The sequence below is a fragment of the Gopherus evgoodei genome, chromosome 2, assembly GCF_007399415.2.
Source record: "Gopherus evgoodei ecotype Sinaloan lineage chromosome 2, rGopEvg1_v1.p, whole genome shotgun sequence".
NCBI classification, from domain to species: domain Eukaryota; kingdom Metazoa; phylum Chordata; order Testudines; family Testudinidae; genus Gopherus; species Gopherus evgoodei.
This window is the reverse complement of record NC_044323.1, coordinates 153,067,323-153,086,312: the sequence shown is the minus strand read 5'-3', so window position 1 is coordinate 153,086,312 and position 18,990 is coordinate 153,067,323. Positions and strand designations below refer to the sequence as shown.

Below are 18,990 nucleotides of genomic sequence, written 5' to 3'. Positions count from 1 at the left end.
TAGTACTTTCCATCCATTCTGCTTCATTCATAATACATGACTGTTGCCAGAGTGGGCTTCCAGCCCCCTAAACCACTTCAATAAGTCATCAAATGGACTCAAAGTAGAAGGCAAGTCACCAATTTTGTTGAATATCTTTATCACGTACCACTATGTACTATATAAAAATGCTCAACATTTTCTTAAAGATTATAAACCAAAAAATGCATTTCTTCAGAAATATGCATTTTGAAATGTACCTGTAACCCCAAGAATATGCAGAGGTACCAGGGAGGAACATCCTCAATTGTGTAAATCATGTCGGCTCTCTGCGCATCTAAACTTCCGCTGCTGTCCAGTGTCTCTGCCAGAGAACTCTGTTAAATTAAAAGAGGAAAAGCCAACAGCAGTTTAATATTACAGAAGAATAACTGAATTTGGAATGTTAGACTTCTAAGGTATCTTGAAGAGAATGGGGTTCTATTATTCCAAAGCAACATTAGTGCAAATTAAAGTTTAAACTTTCGAGATGATCAGCCGCTATCCCTTTCATATTCTCTTTCATAACCCATCCCCTGCCTATTCAGACAAACAAAGCATAATCCTCCATTTGTGATATAACCACTTTGGCAGCAGATTATGCCAGAATAAACGGGGATTATCATGACTGATTGGTTTACACAAAAAAGGAGAATGAGGGGGGAAAAAGTAAGCTGTAGAACATTCAACAATGGATATTTCAAAAGTAAAATGGCTATCCTTGCATCAGAGATCTAAACTGAGGGTAAGAACGTTTTGAACTATTATGATTGCATTCTAAGATGGCCTTTTACTTATTTTAGTCATGCTCAATCATTTTGAGCAACATGGCAAACTTTATGGGGCTGTTGCTTGTTGCCGCACACTGAAGCATGTAGGAAAAAAATGTTGATATAGCTACATTAAGTAATCCAGAGCATCTTTAATACAGACAAACTGAGTTACTCTGGATTTATCAGGTGTAAATGAGATCTGAATTTGGCCTATACACATTAATACATCCTAATTAGGAGAGAGCATGCTGATAACTGGAAAAGCAGCTACACGTACGGTAGTATCTTCCAGTCTCCCTAGATAGTCTGCAATAATTTCAGAATCATTATCGTATTTTCTACAGCAAAATATTTTAAATACAATTTTAATGGCTTCATTTCAAAACTGGCGAATTAAAACTTTGAGATCAAAATACCTACATGTCTTTTAGTGCCAAGAACATTTGAGCAGGAGGGAGGATTTGATTTTATCATTTTAAACCCTGAATGATAACTTATATAACTACAGTTCTGGTCTAATCCACACTGAATAAATTCACATGAAGAAGCCTTACCGTAAAACTGATAACTTTCCCAGACTTCCCTTCCCTTCCATTGAGATAAATCCAAGTAGAATTCTTACATGATCCCAATTTACTTTATTATCCAAAGTGTCATGGAAATCAACTGACCCATAACATTTCCTTTTCACACTGCACTGATTTTGCTAGCAGAACAAATACAACTGCCTGAGCTACACATCCATACTCAGATAAGTTACATATAGGGCTGGGGAAGAATGGGGACCTTGAGATTTTCCTGTCCAGAGTACAGCGATACTCATATCCTAGAAGCCTACTCAAAATGTTAAATTCAGTGTTTTGTTGAAGGAATGATTGAAATGAGAGGGATAGCTCCTAAATGATCACCGAGAGGAAGCTGTTCAGATGGCTCCAATCTGGCAGACCAGCAGCAGCACGAAGGATATGCTTTTACCAAAGGATAACTAAAAACAGAGTGGAGAAAAAGCAATTTATTTTTATGAGAGGTAAATTAGGTGATGTTAACCATGGGCAGGAGGTACATAGCACTGACCTCACCTAGCCACTCTCATGCCTTCTGCCTCCACTCAGGATTATACAGCAAGGTAAGTAACTACAGCATATTCGATATCTTGCTTTGTGTCAGTGAAGATGAAGCTGAGGGAAGAGCAATGGGGAAAGGAAAGCTGCCCCCAGGGGAGGGGAAAAAAGAGAGAGAGAGAGAGAAGTTAGTAGTGAAAATGTGGGGAGACCCGATGGCACCTTTATGCGACATGGGGACTTTTCCTATTCATTAGGTTGCATAGCTGGACAACCAGAAAAGCGCAATCTAAAGAGGGTTTAGGACAAATCAAGACTGTGACAGTCTGTTGGAAAAGAAGAGCTCTCTCCCTGGAAGTTAAGTATGCTTCAAGAGAAATTTCTGTGATGGTTTCAGTCTCGTTGCAATAAAGTTCTGTTCAACTTCTTAAGAGTGTTTTGTGCCTGTATACATTTCTCCTCACCCTTCCTTCTGCTCTGAGATTAGCATATGTATTTGCTGAGGATTTTGTTTATAATAGGGGATTTTGATTTTAATTAATTTTTTGGTTAAGTCATCAACATACTGACTAAAAAGGTCAAGAGGGAAACACCGCCACCCTGTTAAATATAAAATAAGCCTAATACCAGAGAGAAACTGTTTCCTTGTGAACAATGCCAGAGTTGTTTTGGTGAAGCCATCCATCTAAGAGCACAAATTAAACATGATGAACAGTTGCCCTATACTCCTGAAGGCAAAATTATTGCTTGCCCCCTTACCCAACAGAACACCTCACCATAGTAGGTGTCACAGGTAACTTTCCAAGGTCAAGTCCTTCCAAAGACTGAGTGGTGTGAGCTTGACAAGTTGCCTATGACATAGTGTGCTGGAGTGAGAGTTTTGCATTTGCACATGTTCAGAATGCCTCAACATTAGGTACTAGGTTTCATGAAAAGTCCAGGCCATAATCTAGGCAAGCTCATGTGCCTTCATTGGTCCTTGCCCTTTGGCCTCTTCTCCTGATCTGCAGCTATGCTGAGGAGCTTCAAGTAATTTGCCTTAGCTGCATCGCACCATACTACCCTGAAACACTCCCCAATGTTTTTCACAGGACAGGTGAAACTGCACCACTTCTACAGTGATGGTGGGAAATTTTCAAAGAAAGCTTAGTCACAGCCTGGAGATAAAAGCGTTATTTATTGGCACACTGTCTTACCTGGCTATTCCCTATCCAAACAAAAGTTTACAACACACCCATCTACAACATAAGAGATTAAAAGCCTGAAAATATATTTAGAAATAGAAAATATTCAAACACACACATCCAGCAACTCTGAGCCCAGCAGTCTGTCAGCAACACACCAACCACACTCTGGCTTCCACGAGCCTCAGATACTAAACTTGCAGGATAACCCCAACACCCTCCCAGGCCTTTATTTTTTTTATTTTTTCCAAAAAATTGTGTCTGCACTGTCCAGCCCTTAGGGTGTGACCTGCATGCTGGAAGGCTGTTTGTGAGCAGCCCCGGTTGGGAGCTACATCATCAAAACATTGTGAGGCACCCAAAGTTGCAGAGCAAGTGGTGACACAACCCCTCACTGGTCTGGATTGCATCTTGGAATGTGACATGAGGTATCTGATGGGAGTAAGTGTGTGACCAAGTTAGTGGATTTGCGTGGATGAGCGTGATGGAATAGATTGGAAAATAAACAAGTTATTGAAAGAATTTTTTGTGGGGCTGGGGAAGTGAGACAGATATAGATATGTATAGAGAAAACCACAGAGTATGGGAACAAAGCAAAAGGGAAATAATGGAAGTAAAGGAGAAAGACACCAAAAATAACTGACAGACTTACACCATGATCTAATAAAGGGGAAAAAATAAAGAAGTGGAGAGAAGCCAGAAGCGAAGAATGATAAAAATGCAAGAGACATAATTCAAGATATGTTTTTAAAAGTGTTATATGATGAGCTAACTGACAACATTTTACAATTAAATCAATGATGCAATAAGCAGTACGCAAGTGTTTATTGCTTTAAATTAGAGCCATAGGGCAGTGTAGCTATTTTCACTCTGGCTGGCAGGCCTAATACTGGGACTAACAGGTGCCAGGTAATTTAGCATTCATACTCTACAGACTAATACATTAGCGTGCATATTTACTCGCCACAGACTATATACATTTTAGTTACCTTCACTTGGAACTTTTCTCTCGTTTGGTCTTTGATGAGTGATATTTTATGAGAAATAGAACAACAAAAAAAGAAACGTGACTGATACCAAAACGGTTGTTAAAGGTGATTGAGAAACAGAAGAGAGATGTTTGCATAAAGGAAATAACAGTGTCTACCATTATCTCCCACACTAGATGACTAATGCATAAAGCCCTTTCCTTTCAACTCTACCAAGTTCCTACATCACTCAGAGCTGATAAAGTTCACCATCTACATAGGACAAATTATATTATGCACTATTTACAATCCTGTTCACGTACAGTTTTAAAAAAGAAAGAGACAGAAAAAGTAGTACCCAGAACTGAGTACTTAATGTGTTGAAGCAATGTATGGATTTTTTCCTTCAGTGTAATGCAATCTGAATTACACTGGCATGTAGCTGGCTAAACTGTCCAAGAACTGGATGAGGAGTTAAGGATATAACAAGAAACCAATAGAGAACAGATAAAAATACAATTTATGCAGAAAAATTAGTCAGCAAATGCATGCTTTCAGATCTGAAGACCTATATATTATGGTGATTTTACCATAATAAATTTTGCATATTAAGAAGTCTTTATCAGATTATTGCTACCACATACAAACTTTGCCTTGATGTGACCTAATCCCCGTGGTGCAATAGTAGCATCAGATAAAATTTACAACTCACCAGTTGCCAAAGTTCATCTCTGCAGTACTGTAACTAAAACTGGAGTTTTGCCAGTTAAAATATTATATTAGAAACAGAGAAATAATCTTTATGCCTCTCTGAATAAGCTTAGTGTTCGCAGTTGGACTCTGGAATAAAAGGTTTTCTACATCTAGACAATTTGATATATTGTGGACTTGGTTTCAGATATTTATCTAATGTTCTTGTTAAACGCAATATAATCCAAAATGATGCTGGTATATTATTAGCCTTCTAAAGTTACAGCTAAAAACCTTTTAGATTTTCTAAAGACTTTGAGATAGTCAAGGAACTAACTAAATATTAATAAAGAAAAGAATCTATGCAGTTCTTCCCAAAATCTCAATTATGTCTTATAGTTTAACAAACACCTTTCCATAAAGTATGTGATTTTAGTATTAGACAGATCATTTCAAAGCAACACACACTGACAAATTAAGACTGTGATGCCTGTTTTAACATTGCCTATTTTCAGTCTAAATTTTAAAGATGAATAGCAGAACTAGATTCTAAAGATCTCTATAAAAACCTAACATAAATATATGATTATAACTAAAACTACCTTCAAGTCAGATATTCTTTAGTTCTTTTTAAAAGTTCTGGTAATTTGGTCACCAGATCAATAATTATTCCATGTAAGTGGGTATTCACCCATGAAAGCTTATGCTCCACTACGTCTGTTAGTCTATAAGGTGCCACAGGACTCCGTGTTGCTTTTTACAGATTCAGGCCATGTCTACATCTAAAATTTTGCAGCGCTGGTTGTTACAGCTGTATTAGTACAGCTGTATAGGGCCAGCGCTGCAGAGTGGCCACACTTACAGCAACCAGCGCTGCAAGTGGTGTTAGATGTGGCCACACTGCAGCGCTGTTGGGCGGCTTCAAGGGGGGTTCCGGGACCGAGAGAGCAAACCGGGAAAGGAAACCAGCTTCGCCGCGGTTTGCTCTCTCGGTCCCGGAGCCAGCCAGCAAACCGCAGGGAAGGAGACCTGCTTGCTCGGGGTTCCGGGACCGAGAGAGCAAACCGGGAACGCCGCGGTTTGCTCTCTCGGTCCCGGAGCCAGCCAGCAAACCGCGGGGAAGGAGACCTGCTTGCTCGGGGTTCCGGGACCGAGAGAGCAAACCGGGAACGCCGCGGTTTGCTCTCTCGGTCCCGGAGCCAGCCAGCAAACCGCGGGGAAGGAGACCTGCTTGCTCGGGGTTCCGGGACCGAGAGAGCAAACCGGGAACGCCGCGGTTTGCTCTCTCGGTCCCGGAACCCCGAGCAAGCAGGTCTCCTTCCCCGCGGTTTGCTGGCTGGCTCCGGGACCGAGAGAGCAAACCGCGGCGTTCCCGGTTTGCTCTCTCGGTCCCGGAACCCCGAGCAAGCAGGTCTCCTTCCCTGCGGTTTGCTGGCTGGCTCCGGGACCGAGAGAGCAAACCGGGAAAGGAAACCAGCTTGATTACCAGAGGCTTCCTCCTTCCACGGAGGTCAAGAAAAGCGCTGGTGAGTGTCTACATTGCATTACCAGCGCTGGATCACCAGCGCTGGATCCTCTACACCCGAGACAAAACGGGAGTACGGCCAGCGCTGCAAACAGGGAGTTGCAGCGCTGGTGATGCCCTGCAGATGTGGACACTCTCAAAGTTGCAGCGCTGTAACTCCCTCACCAGCGCTGCAACTTTCTGATGTAGACAAGCCCTCAGACTAACATGGCTACCCCTCTGATACTATTCCATATAGTTTCACTTGAAAAATTTCAGGCTAGAGTCTACGTTACAAAAGAGAAGGTTATAAGAACATAAGAAAGGACATACTAAGTCAGACCAATAGTCCAATGAGGCCAATAGCCTGTCTTTTGACAGCGGCCAGTGCAAGATGTTTCAGAGAGAATGATCAGAACATGGCAATTATCAAGTAATCTATCCCCCATCATCCAGTCGCAGCTTCTGACAATCAAAGGTCTAATGGCATCTGGGGTTCAAGCCCCAAACGAGATTTTCCTTGAAGTTCTCCAGTCCTTGGTGTATTAACACTCAGCACAAAGATGTCAGTTATATGGCTTAACATCAACAGTACTAGTGGAAATACATTAATCAAGATTTCTTTAGTTTCACAAAATATGTGAAAGTCAACATTTGTTTGTTTCAATATAGAAAGTCCACTTGTTTAACAGGAATATAACACGACTGAAGAGTAATCCCACAATGACTACTAATACCTATAGTTCTATCTATCAGCGTGAATAAGGCTGATGGAATAGATTAAAGCCCTTCCCTACTCCACCCTCGAGGATTAAGAAACCCTTAATTCTTTCAAGTAGCCCCGTGGGCAGGTTTAAGGAGAGATTTTTCAAAGGCACAAAAGGCAGTTACACGCCCAACTCTCACTGAAAGTCACAAGGTCGTGGATTCTTAACTCCCCTTTGTGCCTTTGAAAATCTCCCCTGGAAACAGTGAATCAGTTTCAACGGATGAGATGTGAAAACCTACAGATAACTTGGTGTAGTCCTTGTCGCTAAAGAAGGAAAAAGACATACCTCATGTTTGCCACCACCTCATCTATTATGTTTTTACTGTAACAGAGCAAGCAGCTTCCTGTACTATCCGATTCAAGGCTTTTTGTGAGATATTTTCCACCAGTCAAAAAAGGAAAGATCTATTTCATCCCTATTAGAAATACATATTTCTCAAAAGGAAAATCTGACGATAAAGATGCCAGATTAGAAAATCTGCAAAGACTGTGAATAAGTAAAATGTGCACAAAGACTGAGAAAAGCAGTGCCTGGATCGCCACAGAACTCTCTCTTCGAAGCTGACTTCAAAATTCATGGGTCCAATCCAGAGAGGTGCTGAAATCAGGAGTTGGAACAGCAGAGCAACTCTTATAAAAGTCAAGTGAGAGGAAAAAAAACAAAAACCCCACAACTTACTTCTTGCGCCAAAAAGCTGCTGTGTCTAGTAGTGGCTATTCTGTCAGATTTTTTCTTTAAGCTGATTAAGAAGACCCCCAACTTGAACCAGGCTCCAAATTTTACATGATTTTAGCAATACAAAAGTGGCATACTAATGGAGCAATTAGCATAGCTTACCCAGTCTCTCGAGTTCAATGTAACCATCAACAATAAAACAAAATTGCATTGTAAAAGGTAAAGAGCTAATTTGGACAGAAGAAGAAACAGACGCTTGGAAGGCAGAAATGATGAACCTTTATCATTTCATGCCTGCCCATTTTTGAAAGGTTTCAGGCATGACATGGACAAGCATATGCCATGTATTTGACATAGCATGAGAGCACATTACATTAAAAAAAAAAAAGAAGAAGAAAATCTGTCATCGCCGTTCCAAAAAAACCAAAACAAAACAAAAAACAAAACAAAACTTAAAAGCAGCCTAATGCAACAGATGAAACCCCAACTCTCAATACACACTGACAACCCAGAACAGAGGGATATAAGTGACACCAGGCTACTCCAAAGACATCACCTCTTCTTGCTCTGACTGGTCGATTCTTGTGAGCCAGCAGGTCTCTCAGAGGATCAGTCTACCTGGGCAAATAGAGATGTGCCTTTCAATCTAATCAACTCATTTTGACTTAAATCCCCCCCTCAATGCCCACATAGATACAGTTTATTGAGATTGTTTGAGTCGGCTGTGTTGCGCTTGTGCTGACAATCTTAAAGGTATTAAACTATGCTTATGTGGGCACTGAAAGATTTTCAGTTGAGTTAACCTACGGCTTCCTCACCATGAGAAAGCTTCACTATTTAAATTAAAGGTGGGGTATTAAGCAGCGTTGGGCTATGTCTACGCTGAAAAGACTAGAGCAACCCAGCTGCACCACTGCAGTGCTTCTCTGCGGCACAGGTAATCCCCTTCCATGGGAGACAGTTGCTAGGTTGACAGAAAATTTTTTTCTGTCAACTTAGCACTGTCTAAACCAGGGATAAGGTCCTTATAGCTACATCTTTCAGGGGTGTGGATTTTCCCCATCCTTGAGAAATGCAACTATTTCCTTAGTTAAACTAGAACTTTGGCTGTGTGGCCACTGTGATTTGGATAAACCAAGTTGATTTCAATTTAATTTAAGTTGATTGGAAAGGTGTTAAAGCTAACCAAAATAAACTATTCTTAGTCAGAAGCGTGTTCACATGGGTTTCCACTGTTTTAACTTAAATTGGTTTAACATTTAAGTTAATGTGGGGCAACATTCTTGTTTAGATAAGGCCTAAGTCAACAGATCCAACTCAACTAACCACTTGTTTTTGCCCATGCAGACCGATATACAAGAATCTTACGCACCAGAAGAGCTAAGATTCTTTTACATTCTTGTATATTCTGCCTGTTTGTATCATTCCCTACCCTATTAGCTCTTTTTCTATCTGTGTTATCTTGCAAAGTCGATACAACCTAGATGGACCTACTATAAGGTAGGTGTATAACTGGTTGGAAAAGCATTCCCAGAGAGTAGTTACCAGTGGTTCAGAGTCATGCTGGAAGGGCATAACGAGTGGGGTCCTGCAGAGATCAGTTCTAGGTCCGGTTCTGTTCAATATCTTCATCAATGATTTAGATAATGGTATAGAGAGTACACTTATAAAGTTTGGGGACGATACCAAGCTGAGTGGGGTTGCAAGTGCTTTGGAGGATAGGATTAAAATTCAAAATGAACTGGACAAACTGGGAGAAATGGTCTGAAATAAATAGGATGAAATTCAATAAGGACAAATGCAAAGTATTCCACTTAGGAAGGAATAATCAGTTGCACAAATACAAAATGAGAAATCATCGCCAAGGAAGGAGTACTGCGGAAAGGGATCTGGGATTCATAGTGGATCACAAGCTAAATGAGAGTCAACTGTATAACGCTGTTGCAAAAAAAGCAAACATCATTCTGGGATGTATTAGCAGGAGTACTGTAAGCAAGACACGAGAAGTAATTCTTCCACTCTGCTCCACTCTGATTAGGCCTCAACTGGAGCATCATGTCCAGTTCTAGGCACCACATTTCAGGAAGGAGTGAACAAACTGGAAAAAGTCCAGAGAAGAGCAACAAAAATGATTAAAGGTCTAGAAAACCTGACCTATGAGGGAAGATTGAAAAAAAATGGGTTTGTTTAGTCTAGAGAAGAGAAGACTGAGAGGGGGCATGATAAGTTTTCAAGCACATAAAAGGTTATTACAAGGAGGAGGGAGAAAAAAATTGTACTTCTTAACCTCTGAGGATAGGACAAGAAGCAATGGGCTTAAACTGCAGCAAGGGAGGTTTAGGTTGGACAATGGGAAAAAGTTCCTAACTGTCAGGATGGTTAAGCACTGGAATAAATTGACTAGGAAGGTTGTAGAATCTCCATCATTGGGGATTTTTAAGAGCAGGTTGGACAAACACCTGTCAGGGATGCTCTAGATAATACTCACTCCTGCCTTGAGTGCAGGGGACTGGACTAGATGATCTCTCGAGGTCTCTTCCAGTTCCATGATTCTATGATAAATGCTACGAAATCAAAACCAAGCTGATTTAATTTTAGGCCTAGTTGCCTTAACAGGGTCCCTTTGAATAGTTAATATGCCACTAGCAATATCCAAGGAGAACATTTATGGGTGTATTTATGGGTTTACAATGCTTTCAGTAAAGAACAAAAAAAATGCTCTCGTATTCAGAAGGATTAGAAACTTGAGTATGTGAGACACAAGACAAAGGTCGCAAAAATCAGTACAGTCTTAATGCCAAAACACCTGCTGGCAGGCTTTTTTTATGCAATTCTCATTAATTCTGCCTTCTAACAGGGAAGTGAGAAAGTTCTTGTTGAAAATTTCCAAGTCAGAGTGATTGAATCAATACTTAGAAACATCATTTACCTTGTTATTATGGATATTTTAAGATTAAAACTACCCATCTGATCAAAATGATAGAGTACTACTGGGGGGATCTAAATGCATTGGAATTGGCAAGGTTTCGTTTGCAGAAAGTTGGCTTTAGAGAGAGATCTAAAAGGAAATAGATTTCTATGTTGCTGCAGAGAATCACTTTGGGAAGGGACTAACAGCGGCAGTTCACCAGCTGAAATGCACATCAAAGAGGAGCGTATGGGACATGGAAACAGTCCTGAGGCTACAGTAGCAACCATGGAATAGTTATGAGGCTGCTGTGCAGACTGATAGTGGAAGGAGGACATCTTGTAATCTCATGACACATAGGAACTCACTGAATTGGGATTTACAGAGGAGTTGAGTCCATAGTCCTTTGTTCTTTCCTTTCAGGGCTTGTCTACACTGGCACTTTCCAGAGCTGCAACTTTCTCGCTCAGGGGTGTGAAAAAACACCCCCGAGTGCTGCAGGTTCCAGTGCTGTAACATGCCCGTGTAGATAGTGCACAAGCGCCGGTGGTTATGCCCCTTGTGGAGGTGGCTTTTTTAGAGTGCTGGGAGAGCACCGCAGCAGCACTTGAGCATTGCCAGTGTAGACTAGCCCTAAGCTGATACATTTTAATACTTCTAGATACGTAATACTTTTAATACTTCAACAGAAGCAAGTTTGACAGAGTGTAGCAGCATAGGAGGATGTGCAAAAGGCCAGATGGAGTTCAGAAAGGCAAAAAAGCCGCATATTAAGAATTAAAGAAACTGTTTGTGTGTTTTAACTCCTAGCCTAATTGCTGTATCGCTCCTTGAGCTCTATAACCAAGGACCTGACCCTGCAGACATAAGGAAGGCAAATACCCCAGTGAACCAAGAATTGGGGCTGTAAGTCCGTGTATTTTGTGGAAGCAGAAAAGGTAGACAGTGAATTTAATTAAATTAGAAAGAATGCTCAGGCCCTAGGATGAAGCAAGAGTAAGTCATTTTATATTAACATGAGTTTTACAAAGTATTTAACAAAAGGTTATACCTTTTCTGCTCTGCCATTTTCTGTGGTATAGATTGCCATCAGCTCTGTGTCCTCTGTGTCCTGATCACCACTCGATGTCGCGCCACCAGTTATGACGACCTACAAAAAATCCACATACAATATCGTAACTTACTTAACTACACAGCTTGCGACACCATATTTGATGTCAACTATCGCTAAAAAACATTCTGAATAAAAACTATGTAACAAGAAGCTCTCTCATTGTAGCTCCTTAAGAATATATTCAAGTTGCCATATTCCAGCGGTTCTCAACCAGGGGTATGTGTACCTCTGGGGGTACACAGAGGTCTTCCAGGGAGTACATCAACTCATCTAGATATTTACCTAGTTTTACAACAGGCTACATAAAAAATCACTAGCAAAGTCAGTACAAACAAAAATTTCATAGACAATTACTTGTTTATATTGCTCTCTATACTATGCACTGATTGATTTATTCCAGAATTATATGGTAAAAATGAGAAAGTAAGCAATTTTTCAGTACTAGTCTGCTGCGACACTTTTGTATTTTTTATGTCTGATTTTGAAAGCAAGTAGTTTTTAAGTGAGGTGAAACTTGAAGGTACGCAAGCCAAATCAGATTCTGAGTCCTGAAAGGGGTACAGTAGCCCGGAAAGGTTGACAGCCACTGCCATATTCTATAGCAGTTCACAAAGCAAAGGTCTCATTTCAAGACATCTTGCTGAGAAGATTTTTTAAAACTACATATGTATAGTCGATTAAAAGCAACACAGTATTCTTGTTTCTTCGCTAAACAAGAGCATGGTTTGTGGTAGTGAATCAACAATTGTCTCCTTTGCTTGTGTTTTTAATGGCACTTAGATGAAAATGGGGAATTTCTGTCTTTAATCTTCACCTTGTTTCCCAACTAAGGGAAAGGGGAAGATTTTGTCATGCTCGCACAGATTCTTTCAGCGTGAGCAAAGTAATTCTCTGGAAATTAGATGTACTTTCATTACTGAATGAATACTTTAATACAAACACCATGAAATCAATGTCATGAGTTTTTCTTAACGCCACACCTCCCATTTAGATGCATATTTGAAAGTGTAAAAGCAAATGCTAAGCATTTTTAATTTGACTTTCCTAGCAGAGAACTGCCCTCCTAAGTGCCTGTAATAAATCACAAGTTTGATGCAAAGTATTTCATTCTGTTGTATAATTTCTGACTTTGGATCATGAGATAAATACCAATTATCTAAATAATATGGATCACTGTTTTTTTTAATAGGCATTTAACATAAGAATATGCTTAACTGTGTATTATAATCAAGTGAGATTCTGATCCTTACCACCATCTTCCTATAGATCCTGTAATACACTATACACAACATGAATTGCAGTTTTCAGTTCCACAAATCAGCCCCTCATAAAAACACCCCCCCAAAAAAAGATTGACCCAGTGCATGGGTGTGAAGTCACATCCACAAATTAGAAAGTAAACCTATTAAGGCCACAAGAGCAGTAAACTAAAGCCATTCAGGCAGTGAACGACAACTATAGGAGGAGGAGGAGAAGGAACTAAGTAATACAAGGAAGTGGGAGAAAGGTAACAGCAATACTACTAGAACAGGCATAAATTGCTCTCTGCTTCACTCTTGCCATGTGTGTCAGCACCTTAACACCTCGAGGAATTATAGATAAGCAAATTAATTATAGGGCTATGTACATATTTTGCAGAGAAGGGCTCCCTTTGATTGACTGTGCCCCTCTCTCCACTTTCTGCTCATTTCTGAAAGACCTTTGTTTATCACTTGATTCATTTTATATTTGTTCTTTCCTCCAGAGTAAAAGCTGATCATCTGCTACTCTATGCTTTTAGATTGCATTTAATATGGAGTAACAACAAGTTCTCAGGTCCATTAGTATAGACAGATTTTGGGGTTCTTCTTACCCATCATGCCTTGGATACAAGACTCATCCTGAAAGCAAAAACCCATCCTTAAAAATACAGCACAAGTTCAAATATGGACAGTGATTTAATACATAGTTATCAGAATTGTTAGAGAAAAAGAGAATAAAGACATTATTTTGCAAGGTATGCATTTTACCTCCATTTTCTACTAGTTGTAAACCTGCCTGGACAGATCAAAGGCAAAAAAACAAAAACAAAAAAACCAACGATGTCAATAACCTAGTGCATTCAGTTTGCTTGTTCACCTAAAAATAGGGTCACCAGCCGATATTTAGGTGTTTGTCCTGTGTCCCGACCGATCTTTGGTCCGGACGCAATTTGTCCTGATATTTCACTCCACCGGCAGCACTTGGGTTTTTTCTTTTTCCCCTCCCCGTCGGCTGACACGCCCCCCCACCCGCCCCCAATGTGTCCTGATACTTTCTCCCTTTCATCCTATCACCCTACCTAAAAACTGCATCAGCAAGTTATTAATATCAGTTTGTGCACTGGTAAAACAGAAGTGATTCAATACCATTTTATAGCTACTTTAAACTATGAGAACTTGATGTTTTAGTTGAAAATTAACTAGGTCAGAAGTCACAAAGATCTTAACATTCACGTTAAGATTTTCCACCAGTGAGCAAATATTACTGAGTACTGAAAAATCTAACCTTTCCTCTATCTAGAAATAGCAGGCATAATTCAATCAGGAATGACGAAAAAGGAACTCTCTCAGAGTTAAGAGGCTATCTGGCAAATAACTGAACTGTTACCAACAATGATTTGGAGGCTCATTTCTGTACCAATTCTGGGTTAGAATCCATTTGTAGCTTTTTAGAACACTTACATAAATAAAAAGAACGTTTCTTTCCCATGCCTGGAAATGACCTAATTTTTAAGATATGAAGTTTATTTTAGAAAAGCGTACACACTTGAAAATAAAGAATGCAGCAACAGACATTTGTGCTCTGATCAACACTCTTTTAGACACACAACACAACCCTTGTGTCTGTCCTCAAAATAGAGAGACAGACATACAACTCCACAAAAGTCAATGACAGCTGACATCTTACAAAATTGTATAAATGGTAAACAATGAAGCTGGCCATGTTTGCATTCTTGCTTGCAGTACTTCAACTTCAGACTGATATTTCAGACCTTTCCATACTTTAGAAACATTGTATATCGCAAATAAAAATAATGAGAGTCTAGCCTGTGTAAAGACTGCAGGATTAGGCTCAGAGCCATCAAGAAATATAAAAAAGAAATTCCTATTCCTGCTTTCAATTAGATATAGTCTTCTCCCTGTATGTCCTTCCACAAACCCACACACTTTTAGGAGTTGGAGGGGGGAAGCATGCATTTTGGGTAACAGTCAAAACATTCACAAGTCACTGAAGGTCTAAATGGTAACACATGATCTTAAATGGTAAAAAAAATGAATGAATTTCCATATGCATTCTTTTAAGCAGTGCATGTTTCCCAATACATTATTGATCTAACCATTTTTCAAAACATTATCTGATTTCATCTTCCCAATGAATTAGGCTGCAGTGAACATATATGTCATGCCTATCCTCAAGTTCCTTCACTGACTTCCAGTCAGGTTCCAACAACAGTGTACAGCTTCGGTCCTAAGCAACATTAACTGATCAAATCCTAGGAATATTAGAGACAGAATTTTGATCTATAAGCCACCAGGACAGCTACACTTCTCTGGGACAATGAAGTTCACAAAGCCCAGAACGAAGTGCACAACGTCTGGAGATACAACATTCTCAGCTGAGAAGATCCAGCTAGCTTCCAGAGAAGATCAGGCAACATCAGAACCTGACCTTTCGAAAATACCGTCAAAACTTGCTTCTTCAAAACAGCCTTTTCACCACAAGACAGGCATTCAATAGTGACATCCACTTGTACCCAATTATCCCTTCTTCCCCCCACCCGGGGAGAGGGGGGAGAGAGAGAGACAGACAGACAAAGAAAGGAAAATAAAACCTTAAAAACAAGAAATCCTCCCATATTCAATTTCCATGTATCTGAAATTCATAAGCAGCTATTATACCAGCAAGAAGTTTTTCACAATAGTGTTTTGCACAATTCAAATTGTTTATGAACTGCAGTCTCATTTGAGCCATTAGACATTATGGGGCTGTAAAAAAATAATAAAACTAAAAGACATGCTTTTATTATTAACAGGGCAGCTGAGGTGTTAGTGTTCACCATCAAGAAATGAAACTATACCACACAAAAGAAACCACGTCTCGCACAAAGAGTCAAGTTTCCCTTTCTGTCACTGAGTTACTTATTTAGAAGTGGCTGGGTCCCATGTCTGCCATAGTTTTTAGTCATGCATCAAATGAAAAAACTTTTATGGTACAGCATGAGATTGACAAAATGAGTAATACAGCCTACTTCCTCCAATTGAAGGTCTCATCACGGGATCACTGTGTCGAAACCAAGTTGCCAAACAAGTTCAATCAACCCAGAACATGGATTGGTCTTGTAGTGTAGCCTGACTTAACTGTAATTTGGAGCCAAACTACAGACTTGTACTTCTACAGGACTGTAGCACAATACTAGAGTCCAGATCAGTCCTGTCTGCTCTGCAAAACCCACGGAAATTCTCAGAGAGTGTGTTATTTTTGGGTGCGGGGGAGGGAGGGGAGAGTGCTGGGGGATGCAGGATGACTATCATATTCTAGCCAAGTACCTAAAATTTGGTAGCTTCTACAGCGCAGTCAGGACCAAAACACATTTCACACTAAAACTACTGTGCAATTTCTACCCACCAGTCAGTCTGCTCATGGCGTAGTGCTGGTGCGCTGCAGAAGACGACCGATGAGGATTCAGTTTCCAACTCCAGTTTCCAGCTCCATGGGACAACCAATGTGAGAAGAACTGTGCAGGCATTGCATTCAGAACATTTGAAGAGGACTGGCAGCTGCTAAACAATACCACCAGTTAAGGAGTACCACTGCCTTATTAAAGGAAACTTTTTCCGCTACTCTTCAGCTGGGAGGACGTTGTCCACAACGTTCATAAGGGGAAGATGCTCATCAGGGATCCGTAAAGGATAGGGTGAAATGCTACTCCCATCAAAATTTACACAACACCTCTAATTTTAAGTAGTCCTCCCTAAAGTAAAACTAGCTCAGTAAAATACCCATATGAAAATCACCACATTAAGGAAGGCTGGGTTGATAGGCACAGGAGGAAGATGGCATTTTAGAATAATAAAAACAAATTGTTTTACATATACATATTATATATATATTATATATATATATATATTTTATTTGATTGCACTCTATTTTCACTCTCTTTGGATTTTACTTTTTTTAGACTAAGCTATTGAGAGCAGGAAGCATGCCTTCCTTCGCAATTGCCCAGCACATAGCCCCTGGTCAGGATCATTGTGCTATCTAACTTTGGTATGCATATGGCTCTGGACACGACTCTAATAATTATAAGCAGTCCTTTATTCCAAGATTCACCATTAATGATGTAATGTACATGTTCCCTTCCCTCAATCTAAGACTGATCTGGCTAAAACACTAGTGCTTTTAGAATGAAGGATCCTAGGAACCCAGATAACTTCTTCCTCCAGCAAACACACTCAAAATTATTGTTCTATGCAATGTAGTTGTAGCTGTGTCAGCCCCAGAATATGAAAGAGACAAGGTGGGTGATATATTTTATTGGACCAATTTTTTTGTGAGAGAGAAGCTTTCAAGCCACACAAGAGCTCTGAAGAATAAGCATGAGTATGCAACTACAAACATGAATGCCAGCTGAAAAAATATCAAACAAAGTATTTCAACAGCAAAAGCACGTGGTGCTCCCATAACAGGGACGCTTTTATGATTCTAAAATGAAAAATACTTTTTCTTGGCATATTTGTCTGTATGTTGCAATATGATTATTCCACCAAGTCTTGTGACAAGATTTCACAAAAACTGCACAACACAAGTGAAAAATAACTCAGGATCATTGATGGGGGTTTTCCGTTTGTTTGTTTATTTGAAGCACACACAACACAGACCATCTTCTGTTTTCCACATGGTGATATTTACAACAGGACTTAAGGTATACAAGTTTATATTCAAAGACCTCTTATTCTCATGTCACTTACCCTCTACTTATTTTACTTTTGGCCCATTTGAAATGATGCTGGATGTACTGAGATAGGTGTGATCACCATTGAGTAGTGACAAATATGTGAATAAGCAGCAGGAGAACAAAACGCTACGTAGTAATAGTTTTTTTCTAGTACTGGGTTACTCTGGTGATCTTTTACCAAAGGGAAAAATAATTGTGCCCAACAAAATGTAACATATCAAAATTGTATGTAACATATCTCCTTTCAAAATTTCATTGATTCAAACTACAGCTGTTCCTGGACACTGCTCATCCCTTCCCCATGAGAAATATAAGTGATATTTTAAAGGATTCTCAAAGCAGAAAGGTTGAGACAGACAAGTCTTGAAAAGATTAAACATTCTTATCACTACGGCCTTAGTTCATTCATATACTTCCTACACCAATCAACCTATTTGTACTACATCTTGCCGTGAGTGTTTAGCACTGGTGTGATGACTGCTGGAATACAGTGTCCAGTTCTAGTGCCTGCAGTTCAGGAAGGATGTTGATGAACTGTAGACCTCAAAGAGAATACCCATGAGAATGATTAAAGGATCAGAAATCATACCTTAAAGAGCTCAATCTATTTATCTTAAAAAAGAGAAGATTAAAGGGTGACTACTACACAGCTGACACGGGAAACAAATATTTAATAATGGGCTCTTCAATCTAGCAGAGAATGATTCAGTGGCTGGAAGTTGAAGATGGACAAATTCAGACTGCAAATTAGAGTAATTAACCACTGGAACAATTTACCACAGTAATGTGAGATTCTCCATCACTAACCATTTTTAAATCAAGACTGCATGTTCTAATAGATCTGCTCTAAGAATTATTTTGTGGAAGTTCCCTTGCCGGTGTAATACAGGAGGCCAGACTAGATGATCACAATGGTCCCTTTTGGCCTTGTAATCTATGAATACCTTTCTTCTTCCCGTGTACATGTTCTAACACTAATAGCATGACCCCTTTCGTCCCACAAACATATGCATATACTTTAACAGAAATATTTGCAGGGTTTTTTTTTTTTTTTTTTAACTGCTTGAGTTGTGCCTGTATCTTATGGTCATTACACTGTTACAATATGAACGATATCCAGGTTCAAAGCTAATCTTTAGTGTACTCATGAGTGTCTCTAGCTACTGCCTCCTACACATCATTTATTGATATTAAATTTTCAGTTAGAATTCTAACAGCATTCTTTGGGCACTTATGACTTCAGGCTAAGTTTTCTTTTTATTGGAATTGTCATAGGGGATGGATTTGTTTAAGTCTGATTTCATATTCTTACTTACAGAATTTCTTCAAATTATAACTGGATTTCAAA

The 18,990-nt window shown here is 39.6% G+C and overlaps 1 protein-coding gene across 13 annotated transcripts in view; it reads right to left on the bottom strand.

Moving 5' to 3' along the window:
* The window catches only part of SLC23A2 (solute carrier family 23 member 2), a 129,082-nt gene that overhangs the window by 56,151 nt on the left and 53,941 nt on the right, over positions 1 to 18,990 (bottom strand). For 12 of the 13 annotated variants that reach the window (XM_030551993.1, XM_030551995.1, XM_030551996.1 and 9 more), the window contains 2 exons: positions 11,603 to 11,701; positions 240 to 356 (listed from right to left, as the gene is read on the bottom strand). In XM_030551993.1, the coding sequence (XP_030407853.1) occupies positions 240 to 356; positions 11,603 to 11,701 (216 nt within the window). Of the gene's footprint in view, positions 1 to 239; positions 357 to 11,602; positions 11,702 to 16,312; positions 16,399 to 18,990 lie in introns of those variants that run through there. The other variant, XM_030552000.1, reaches the window with a different exon arrangement.